Raw genomic sequence first — 12808 nt, 5'->3', positions numbered from 1 at the left:
ATTTAAAAGCTAAAACATCTTCAACCATAATATCTTGGACAATTTTTGTTGCAAACGGTTCCCGAAAACACAAACTGGGAATAAAAAATAAATATATATATAAATGCATGTTTTTTCCTCTAGCTCGTTGGAATTAGAGCAAATTCCACAGCACAACTGTTGTGTGGTGAAACTCAAACGGCTTTTTTGACCCTCGACGCTTTCCATCGGAGGGCTGGTCCCAAAACAAACTCAGCTGTCACAGAGTTGAATGACAAAACGAAAGTTCTCCACTTCACTGCAGTGATTATATAAGCTAACATGCTAGCTAGCTTTGTTTATACAAACATGACAGTGACAGCCATAGTTTTGTATAATTAAAGAAAGAATACGGCTGTAAATCCCATGGGTAATGGAGAACTACTTTCAAAAACTTCGTAAGTAACTTCATTTTGTTGTTGTCGATTCACTAGTTAGCTAGGCATCGTTACCCATCGCTCCACAAAAGCCGCGGCCCTTGCAGGTCTCAGAGCGAGTGACGTGACCGATTGAAACGCCACTAGCGCGCACCACCGCTAACTAGCTAGCCATTTCACATCGGCTACATTAGCAAGCTACATGTCGTGCTTTTGTTAAATGTAATAGCAAACCATGTATTTTTTTGTTATCGAGTAGGTATAACGTTACTACTGTAACTGTATCCTATACTGTTAAATGCATATTTGCTTTCGATTTAGCTTTGGCATCATGAAAATCTGACAGGTTGCTGCAAATGAGCTAGTTGTACTTTATAGCTATATGAAATATACTTAGGGAACAAAGACATGAACCTGATCATTGCAAAAACGATTTCTTCCTCCTAGATTGGATATTGACAGTAATTTACAATAGATGCCTTAAAATGGAGAAGCCCCAGTGATGATGGAGTACCAGAAGAGGTACTGTAACCACTCACTCACTCACTCACTCACTCACTCACTCACTCACTCACTCACTCACTCACTCACTCACCTCACACACCTCACACACACACCTCACACACACACACACCACACTCACACTCACATGTTCTGTCTATGGTGCGGTTACAAGGCCAAGGGTCTGTCTCTGGTTCTGCGACTGTAGTGACAGAGTTGTCTGTCTGTCTGTCCCTCCCCTTCAGCCCAGTGAAGGAGGAGAGCTCCAGAGAACGAGGCCTGCTCCACTTATGGAGAGGCTACAGCAGTAGTGTGACCCCCGAACGGGTGCTTCTGTCCCGTCCAGTCCTCCAGGCTGCCCTCGGCATCAGCCATGGTATCCTCCTGGCCGAAGGTGAGACTTCTCTTTGGACTCTAATAAGATAATCTTTCTACGACCTTTTAAATGCATAATGCTTTATAACGTCATATTGTATTATAAACACACTTATAATGAGTTATAACGATGACTAAGCGTCCATATGTAGCGTATAGATTTGAATATTGAGTCAGATTTCCACTTTATTTCATCCGTTACACATAAAACATATACTTGAAAAGGTGTTTTACACCGTTTGGGATAACCTGATGAAGATCACTGTATACCTGCTCTCTTCACCATCCTCCAGGTGGGCTGGTGTACAGCTTCGGGGACCTGACGTGGCGGCAGGGCCTGAGGGTTTCTCCTACTTACCCTCTCCTTGAGTCTGTCCTCTCTGGTCAATGTGTTGTGTCTGTAGCTGCAGGCTCCTTCCACTGTGGCGCAGTCACACGGGAAGGGGCTGTGTACATGTGGGGAGAGAACTCCTCGGGGCAGTGTGGTCTGTCAGAGAGAGGCCTGGTCCCAGATCCTAGCCTCGTCAGTATGGTGGACTCTGAGGCTGTCCCTCCACAGGTGATGTATCTGTTTATAGTCTTATTTTCATCACAAAACACCAAAATTATAGAAAACATTTCAGACATCTTTGAAAACAACAGATAAAACAATGACAATAGCTGAGTTTCCATCCAATTGGTGACAGATTTTCATGCAAATATTTAAAAAATCTGCATATAAATAATATGCGCATATTCCCACCAGTAATATGTTTCCATATTTTTTTAAAAGGAACCTTTATTTATCTAGGCAGGTCAGTTAAGAACAAATTATTATTTACAATGACAGCTGAGGAACAGATTTGAACAGACAGATCTAGCAACCTTTCGGTTTTTGGATTTGAACAGATTTGAACAGACAGATCTAGCAACCTTTCGGTTTTTGGCCCAACACTGTAACCACTAGGCTACCTGCCGCCCATCCCAGTATTCTGTCTGTCTATTCTGGTGAAGCAATAAGAAGAACCCAGGGATTGTCGTGTGAATAACTTCTGACGAAGTGCTGTTGTTAGGCCTGAGGCGAAGCCAAGGGCCGGAGGAGTTATTCACGATAACTTATTGCCTTATTGCTTTTATAAAACGGTTGGTAACATATTAAAAGAAGATTAACAACATGTTTTCATTAAAAACTGTATTTTAATAAGTATATTTGTTTTATTTAACTACCATACAAAATAGTTTGGCCAAATGGGCTGGTCGTTCATTCGGAGATTCTGTAGTTGCTAGCCAAATGGGCTGGTCGTTCATTCTGAGATTCTGTAGTTGCTAGCCAAATGGGCTGGTCGTTCATTCATTCTGAGATTCTGTAGTTGCTAGCCAAATGGGCTGGTCGTTCATTCTGTAGTTGCTAGCCAAATGGGCTGGTCGTTCATTCATTCTGTAGTTGCTAGCCAGATGGGCTGGTCATTCATTCTGAAGTTGCTAGCCAAATGGGCTGGTCGTTCATTCATTCTGAGATTCTGTAGTTGCTAGCCAAATGGGCTGGTCGTTTCATTCTGAGATTCTGTAGTTGCTAGCCAAATGGGCTGGTCGTTCATTCTGAGATTCTGTAGTTGCTAGCCAAATGGGCTGGTCGTTCATTCTGAGATTCTGTAGTTGCTAGCCAAATGGGCTGGTCGTTCATTCTGAGATTCTGTAGTTGCTAGCCAAATGGTTGCTATGCTAAACAAAACAGTGGCATGTAGCTATGCAGGCTAGCTACTTCTCCTTTGCTAGCTAGCCAACTAAAGCTAATACACAATCACATCAAGCAGCTGAAAGGACAGCAAACGAAGTGCACTTTAGTTTGTTTTACTTTCGTTGGATATATCCATTATAATGATCCTGATAAATGAATTGGCCTGGATCAGAGAAGCAGTCTGTCTTGTCACATTCATATGCATGGGACAGTGGAGATCACCAAACAAACTGCAATATTGTTCCACTGGTCGGAGAGGCAGACAGCAAGGTTTATAGAAACCCCAACTGTTCCAAACCAAATTCCTGCCTAATTCCAAATTCCAAGGGAGATTATAAATTGACTGGCTGGGCTGTGGGACTGTGGTGCTATATATCCCTGCTATCAACCAATCAGCATCCAGAATCCAAACAACCCGTTTTTATAATTATTGTTAGACGATGACAACACCACTTCACCAGGTCAAATCCCCTGTACATGTAAACAGACTTGGTAATTGTGATTCTGTCCCTCCCAACAGATCATCAGGATCCTGGAGGTAACCTGTGGGGAGCAGCACACTCTGGCTCTGTCTACCCAGAATGAGGTGTGGGCCTGGGGCAGCGGCTGCCAGCTGGGTCTGGTCACCAGTGTGTTCCCTGTGTGGAGACCCCAGAAAGTGGAGCACCTGGCTGGGAGGCACGTAGTTCAGGTGAGTGAGTGCTTCTCATTGGACATACATCTAGAGTTACCTCAGTCAGTTCAACAATACGCCTCAGTCAGTTCAACAATATACCTCAGTCAGTTCAACAATATACCTCAGTCAGTTCAACAATACGCCTCAGTCAGTTCAACAATATACCTCAGTCAGTTCAACAATATACCTCAGTCAGTCAGTTCAACAATATACCTCAGTCAGTCAGTTCAACAATACACCTCAGTCAGTTCAACAATATACCTCAGTCAGTTCAACAATATACCTCAGTCAGTTCAACAATATACCTCAGTCAGTTCAACAATATACCTCAGTCAGTTCAACAATATACCTCAGTCAGTCAGTTCAACAATACACCTCAGTCAGTTCAACAATACACCTCAGTCAGTTCAACAATACACCTCAGTCAGTTCAACAATACACTCAGTCAGTCAGTTCAACAATACACCAGTCAGTCAGTTCAACAATATACCTCAGTCAGTTCAACAATATACCTCAGTCAGTCAGTTCAACAATACACCTCAGTCAGTCAGTTCAACAATACGCCTCAGTCAGTTCAACAATACGCCTCAGTCAGTTCAACAATATACCTCAGTCAGTCAGTTCAACAATACGCCTCAGTCAGCTCAACAATACGCCTCAGTCAGTCAGTTCAACAATACGCCTCAGTCAGTCAGTTCAACAATACGCCTCAGTCAGTTCAACAATATACCTCAGTCAGTCAGTTCAACAATACCTCAGTCAGTTCAACAATATACCTCAGTCAGTTCAACAATACGCCTCAGTCAGTTCAACAATACGCCCAGTCAGTCAGTTCAACAATACGCCTCAGTCAGTTCAACAATATACCTCAGTCAGTTCAACAATACACCTCAGTCAGTTCAACAATATGCCTCAGTCAGTTCAACAATATACCTCAGTCAGTCAGTTCAACAGTACGCCTCAGTCAGTTCAACAATATACCTCAGTCAGTTCAACAATATACCTCAGTCAGTCAGTTCAACAATATGCCTCAGTCAGTTCAACAATATACCTCAGTCAGCTCAACAATATACCTCAGTCAGTTCAACAATATACCTCAGTCAGCTCAACAATATACCTCAGTCAGTTCAACAATATACCTCAGTCAGTTCAACAATACGCCTCAGTCAGTCAGTTCAACAATACGCCTCAGTCAGTCAGTTCAACAATATACCTCAGTCAGCTCAACAATATACCTCAGTCAGTTCAACAATATACCTCAGTCAGCTCAACAATATACCTCAGTCAGCTCAACAATATACCTCAGTCAGTTCAACAATATACCTCAGTCAGTTCAACAATACGCCTCAGTCAGTCAGTTCAACAATACGCCTCAGTCAGTCAGTTCAACAATATGCCTCAGTCAGTTCAACAATACGCCTCAGTCAGTTCAACAATATGCCTCAGTCAGTTCAACAATATGCCTCAGTCAGTTCAACAATATGCCTCAGTCAGTTCAACAATATACCTCAGTCAGTTCAACAATATACCTCAGTCAGTTCAACAATATGCCTCAGTCAGTTCAACAATACGCCAGTTCAACACGTCAGTCAGTTCAACAATACGCCTCAGTCAGTTCAACAATACGCCTCAGTCAGTTCAACAATACGCCTCAGTCAGTTCAACAATACGCCTCAGTCAGTTCAACAATACGCCTCAGTCAGTTCAACAATATGCCTCAGTCAGTTCAACAATACGCCTCAGTCAGTTCAACAATATACCTCAGTCAGTCAGTTCAACAATACGCCTCAGTCAGTTCAACAATACATACTGTACATAAAAGAAAATGGAGGATTTAAAAGCCAATATAATGAAGTCCGACTGACTTGTTGTGGTCCAGGTGGCGTGTGGAGGATACCACAGCCTGGCCCTGGTGCGTCGCTTCCCTGCACAAGACTCTCAGTTCCCTCGGCCGACAGCTACTGATAAGTGTTCCCAGTGCAACCAGCTGCTCTTCTCTATGGTGGATCAAGAGGACCATGTCATCATCAGCCACAGCCACTATTGCCCCCTAGGGATTGAGTTGGCTGATAGCAAACCAGGGAGCTGCTCGAGACAGGCCTCTCTAGCCCAGAGACACAGAGCCTCAGCCTGCCCGCTCTCTCAGACAGTCAGCCTTGATCTGGGCCTTGACCCAGACCTAGCCCAAGACCCAGACCCCATTATAGTCCCAGAATACCTATTTCCTGATGACACTGACAGTTCTCTCAGAGAGTCTGGCTCCAAAGAACAAACTAACCAAGAGGATACTGGTACCTCTGACCTTCAAAGACAAGGCCCTGGGACTTTGACAGAGACAGACAGTAACTCGGCTCGAACACAGGCGAGGAGGAAAACCACATCTTCAACCGACGAGAAGGAACTGAAGGAATACCTCAAGAGAACGTCTGATCACATCCTGTCTGAACAGAATGACAATAACAACACAGGGAATCCAATCACCTTAGCCAATCAGACAACAGGGGATTCACTCACCTTAGCCAATCAGACAACAGGGGATTCACTCTCCTTAGCCAATCAAACAGCAGAGGATTCACTCACCTTAGCCAGTCATAGCTCAGGAGATCTACTCACCCTGGTAAGTCATGTCCCAGGACAGTGCCTAAACGGTGACCTACCTGATCAAGACCAACCTTCTACCTTAACACCATATCTTCTACCACAATCTACAGACGACACCACCATGGCATCCAGCCTATCATGTTCACTACTAGAGAACTACACGGGTGCCTTAGTTATGGAACATACCTTAGCCTTAACGGGCCGTGCTGCCTCAGCCTCACCCTTCGAGGTAAACAACCCTTTAGGCATCGGCTCCACCTGCAGCCTCTGTGACTCATCTAAGAGTGAAGGGTGTATCCCAGTCGCAGGGCTGTGCGAGGCTCTGTCTGGGCCTGTCATGGCATACAGGAAGACCAACCAGGAAGTGCGTCTCTGTATGGAGGAGGACTCCTTGCAAGGGAAGAAATGCTCCAGTCTGACTGATATCCTGCTGGAGGAGGTCATCGAGGGGAGTAGACGGCACTCATTGCCTCCTCTCCTCTCTCATGGTAGGTGTGGTCACTGCCTCCTCTCCTCTCTCATGGTAGGTGTGGTCACTACCTCCTCTCCTCTCTCATGGTAGGTGTGGTCACTGCCTCCTCTCCTCTCTCATGGTAGGTGTGGTCACTGCCTCCTCTCCTCTCTCATGGTAGGTGTGGTCACTGCCTCCTCTCCTCTCTCATGGTAGGTGTGGTCACTACCTCCTCTCCTCTCTCATGGTAGGTGTGGTCACTACCTTCTCTCCTCTCTCATGGTAGGTGTGGTTTGAAACCTGGTGATCCCAAGACACCACCAAGGCCAGCAATTCTGTCACAGTGATTCTTGGGGGTTTTGTTGCTTCTCTTACCATCCTACTTATCCATCCTCTACCTATATATAACCCTATCCATCCTATCCTATATATAACCCTATCCGTCCTATCCTATATATAACCCTATCCGTCCTCTACCTATATATAACCCTATCCATCCTATCCTATATATATAACCCTATCCATCCTATCCTATATATAACCCTATCCATCCTATACCTATATATAACCCTATCCATCCTATCCTATATATAACCCTATCCGTCCTCTACCTATATATAACCCTATCCATCCTATCCTATATATATAACCCTATCCATCCTATCCTATATATAACCCTATCCGTCCTCTACCTATATATAACCCTATCCATCCTATCCTATATATAACCCTATCCATCCTATCCTATATATAACCCTATCCATCCTCTACCTATATATAACCCTATCCATCCTATCCTATATATATAACCCTATCCATCCTATCCTATATATAACCCTATCCATCCTATCCTATATATATAACCCTATCCATCCTATCCTATATATAACCCTATCCATCCTATCCTATATATATAACCCTATCCATCCTATCCTATATATAACCCTATCCATCCTATCCTATATATAACCCTATCCATCCTCTACCTATATATAACCCTATCCATCCTATCCTATATATAACCCTATCCATCCTCTACCTATATATAACCCTATCCATCCTATCCTATATATAACCCTATCCGTCCTCTACCTATATATAACCCTATCCGTCCCCTACCTATATATAACCCTATCCATCCTATCCTATATATATAACCCTATCCATCCTATCCTATATATATAACCCTATCCATCCTATCCTATATATATAACCCTATCCGTCCTCTACCTATATATAACCCTATCCGTCCCCTACCTATATATAACCCTATCCATCCTATCCTATATATAACCCTATCCGTCCTCTACCTATATATAACCCTATCCGTCCCCTACCTATATATAACCCTATCCATCCTATCCTATATATATAACCCTATCCATCCTATCCTATATATATAACCCTATCCATCCTATCCTATATATAACCCTATCCGTCCTCTACCTATATATAACCCTATCCGTCCCCTACCTATATATAACCCTATCCATCCTATCCTATATATAACCCTATCCGTCCTCTACCTATATATAACCCTATCCGTCCCCTACCTATATATACCCTAAACCCTATATAACCCTATCCATCCTATCCTATATATATAACCCTATCCATCCTATCCTATCCTATATATATAACCCTATCCATCCTATACCTACCTATATATAACCCTATCCATCCTCTACCTATATATAACCCTATCCGTCCTCTACCTATATATAACCCTATCCATCCTATCCTATATATATATAACCCTATCCATCCGTCCCCTATATATATATATAACCCTATCCGTCCCCTACCTATATATAACCCTATCCGTCCCCTACCTATATATAACCCTATCCGTCCCCTACCTATATATAACCCTATCCATCCCCTACCTATATATAACCCTATCCATCCCCTACCTATATATAACCCTATCCATCCTATCCTATATATATATATAACCCTATATATATATCCTATCCTACCTATATATATATAACCCTATCCATCCTATCCTACCTATATATAACCCTATCCAGTCCCCTATCCTATATATAACCCTATCCATCCTCTACCTATATATAACCCTATCCATCCTATCCTATATATATAACCCTATCCATCCCCTACCTATATATAACCCTATCCATCCTATACCTATATATAAACCTATCTGTCCTCTACCTATATATATAACCCTATCAGTCCTCTACCTATATATAACCCTATCCATCCCCTACCTATATATAACCCTATCCATCCCCTACCTATATATAATCCTATCCTATATATAACCCTATCAGTCCTCTACCTATATATAACCCTATCCATCCTATCCTATATATAACCCTATCCATCCTATACCTATATATATAACCCTATCCATCCTATACCTATATATATAACCCTATCCATCCTATACCTATATATAACCCTATCCATCCTATCCTATATATAACCCTATCCGTCCTCTACCTATATATAACCCTATCCGTCCTCTACCTATATATAACCCTATCCATCCTATATATAACCCTATCATCCTATCCTATATATAACCCTATCAGTCCTCTACCTATATATAACCCTATCCGTCCCCTACCTATATATAACCCTATCAGTCCTCTACCTCTATATATAACCCTATCCGTCCTCTACCTCTATATATAACCCTATCCGTCCTCTACCTATATATAACCCTATCCGTCCTCTACCTATATATATCCCTATCCGTCCCCTACCTATATATAACCCTATCCGTCCCCTACCTATATATAACCCTATCCGTCCCCTACCTATATATATAACCCTATCCGTCCCTCCGTCCCCTACCTATATAACCCTATCCGTCCTCTACCTATATATAACCCTATCCGTCCCCTACCTATATATAACCCTATCCGTCCCCTACCTATATATAACCCTATCCGTCCCCTACCTATATATAACCCTATCCGTCCCCTACCTATATATAACCCTATCCGTCCCCTACCTATATATAACCCTATCCGTCCCCTACCTATATATAACCCTATCCGTCCCCTACCTATATATAACCCTATCCGTCCCCTACCTATATATAACCCTATCCGTCCTCTACCCGTGATGTTTTCAACCGTTCCATATATTTTGATTTAAAAAAAAACTGACAGTGCTCAGTGGTATATTCAATAGTTTGTGGATCTTCTTGTAGCCATGACCAGATTTATGAAGGTCTACGACCATCTGTCTCTTTTCAACTGCCAGTTTTAATTTTTAATATTTCACCTTTATTTAACCAGGTAGGCCAGTTGAGAAGTTCTCATTTACAACTGTGACCTGGCCAAGATAAAGCAAAGCAGTGAGACACATACAACAACACAGAGTTACACATAAACAAACATACAGTCAATAATACAATAGAAAAAGTATACAATGTGTGCAAATGAGGTACGATAAGGGAGGTAAGGCAATAAATAGGCCATGGTGGTGAAGTAATTACAATATAGCAATTAAACACTGGGGTGATAGATGTGCAGAAGATGAATGTGCCAGTAGAGATACTGGGGTGCAAAGGAGCAAAATAATTAATAGTATGCAGATGAGGTAGTTGGATGGGCTATCTACAGATGAGCTATGTACAGGTGCAGTGATCTGTGAACTGCCCTGACAGCTGATGCTTAAAGTTAGTGAGGGAGATATGAGTCTCCAGCTTCAGAGATTTTTGCAGTTCGTTCCAGTCAGTGGCAGCAAAGAACTGGAAGGAAAGGCGGCCGAAGGAGGAATTGGCTTTGGGGGTGACCAGTGAGATATACCTGCTGGAGCGCATGCTACGAGTGGGTGCTGCTATGGTGACCAGTGAACTGAGATAAGGCGGGGCTTTACCTAGCAAAGACTTATAGATGACCTGGAGCCAGTGGGTTTGGCGACGAGTATGAAGCGAGGTCCAGCCAACGAGAGCATACAGGTCGCAATGGTGGGTAGTATATGGGGCTTTGGTGACAAAACGGATGGCACTGTGATAGACTGCATCCAATTTGCTGAGTAGAGTGTTGGAGGCTATTTTGTAAATGACATCACCGAAGTCAAGGATCAGTAGGATAGTCAGTTTTACGAGGGTATGTTTGGCAGCATGAGTGAAGGATGCTTTGTTGCGAAATAGGAAGCCGATTCTAGATTTAATTTTGGATTGGAGATGCTTAATGTGAGTCTGTAAAGAGAGTTTACAGTCTAACCAGACACCTAGTTATTTGTAGTTGTCCACATATTCTAAGTCAGAACCGTCCAGGGTAGTCATGCTGGACAGGCGGGCAGGTGCAGGCAGCGATCGGTTGAAGAGCATGCATTTAGTTTTACTTGCATTTAAGAGCAGTTGGAGGCCACGGAAGGAGAGTTGTATGGCATTGAAGCTCATCTGGAGTTTAGTTAACACAGTGTCCAAAGAAGGGCCAGAAGTATACAGAATGGTGTCGTCTGCGTAGAGGTGTATCAGAGAATCACCAGCAGCAAGAGCGACATCATTGATGTATACAGAGAAGAGAGTCGGCCCGAGGATTGAACCCTGTGGCACCCCCATAGAGACTACCAGAGGTCTGACCAGCAGGCCCTCCTATTTGACACACTGAACTCTGTCTGAGTAGTTGGTGAACCAGACGAAGCAGTCATTTGAGAAACCTAGGCTGTCGAGCCTGCCGATGAGGATGTGGTGATTGACAGAGTCGAAAGCCTTGGCCAGGTCAATGAATACAGCTGCACAGTATTGTTTCTGGATTTGGATGAAAGAGAAATGGGGGTGGCTTGGGCAAGTTGCTGTGGGGGGCGCAGGGCTTTTGACCGTGGTAGGGGTAACCACGTGGAAAGCATGGCCAGCCGTAGAAAAATGCTTATTGAAATTCTCAATTATCGCAGATTTATCGGTGGTGACAATGTTTCCTAGCTTCAGTGCAGTGGGCAGCTGGGAGGAGGTGCTCTTGTTCTCCATGGACTTTACAGTGTCCCAGAACTTTTTGGAGTTTGTGCAACACGACGCAAATTTCTGTTTGAAAAAGCTAGCCTTTGCTTTCCTAACTGCCTGTGTATATTGGTTCCTAACTTCCCTGAGAAGTTGCATATCACGGGGGCTATTCGATGCTAATGCAGTACACCACAGAATGTCTTTGTGCTGGTCAAGGGCAGTCAGGTCTGGAGAGAACCAGTTCTTTTGTTTTCTTCATGGTGTTGGACTACAAAGGGATATTGCATTGGTGTGACCTCATTTTTATAATCTAGTGAAACAGGAAGTGATGTAATGGCTCAACATAGTTCCCTAAGACTTAGATACACTTAAATAAGTGGTATGTAATTCCTGTTTTAATTTTGGTAGATGTTATTTACAATCATCTTTAATTTAGTTATTTACAATTTAATTGGGAAACCTTGATTTGGGGGAGATAGATTTTTAAAATTAAATCAATAAGTGATTTTGGTGGGTTCCATTGAAACATTAATAAAACACAGCATTTCTCACATGTTGGTATTTTGATTTTCTCTATAATTATATTGTTTATATTTTATTGTTTGTGCATTGCCAGTCAGGGGTACCAGTAATTTTGGAGCCCACTGTATGTACATGTACAGTCCCAGTCCAATGTTTGGACACTACATTATTCCATCTGTGTTATTTCATAGTTTTGATGTCTTCACTATTATTCTACAATGTAGAAAACAGTACAAATAATAAAGATAAAAAACTTGAATGACACGGTATAACTGTAGAATACGTAGGGTAGAATAGTATATAGAGCTATAGTTGAATAGGATGGTATTGACTAGAATAGGGCAAATGCATATAACATGAGTAAAACAGTATGTAAACGTTATTAAAGTGACTGGTGTTCCATTATTAAAGTAACCAGTGATGTATATAGGGCAGCAGCCTCTAAGGTGCAGGGTAGAGCACCAGGTGGTAGCCGGCTAGTGACAGTGACTAAGTTCAGGGTAGAGCACCAGGTGGTAGCCGGCTAGTGACAGTGACTACGTTCAGGGTAGAGCACCAGGTGGTAGCCGGCTAGTGACAGTGACTAAGTTCAGGGTAGAGCACCAGGTGGTAGCCGGCTAGTGACAGTGACTAAGTTCAGGGT

General features: G+C 42.8%; 1 protein-coding gene across 1 annotated transcript in view; it reads left to right on the top strand.

Annotated features, from left to right (window-relative positions):
- The first annotated feature begins 258 nt into the window (after positions 1 to 258).
- als2a (alsin Rho guanine nucleotide exchange factor ALS2 a) overlaps positions 259 to 12808 on the top strand; it is a 79097-nt gene continuing 66547 nt past the window's right edge. The window contains exons 1-6 of the mRNA XM_042306817.1: positions 259 to 416; positions 843 to 917; positions 1142 to 1290; positions 1565 to 1830; positions 3509 to 3679; positions 5544 to 6753. Coding sequence (XP_042162751.1) covers positions 898 to 917; positions 1142 to 1290; positions 1565 to 1830; positions 3509 to 3679; positions 5544 to 6753 — 1816 coding nt within the window. The 5' untranslated portion in view covers positions 259 to 416; positions 843 to 897. The remainder of the gene's footprint in view (positions 417 to 842; positions 918 to 1141; positions 1291 to 1564; positions 1831 to 3508; positions 3680 to 5543; positions 6754 to 12808) is intronic.

This window comes from Oncorhynchus tshawytscha, linkage group LG26 (genome assembly GCF_018296145.1).
Source record: "Oncorhynchus tshawytscha isolate Ot180627B linkage group LG26, Otsh_v2.0, whole genome shotgun sequence".
Lineage (NCBI taxonomy): Eukaryota > Metazoa > Chordata > Actinopteri > Salmoniformes > Salmonidae > Oncorhynchus > Oncorhynchus tshawytscha.
Note: the sequence above shows the minus strand (reverse complement) of the source record. Positions and strands in the feature narration are given on the sequence as shown.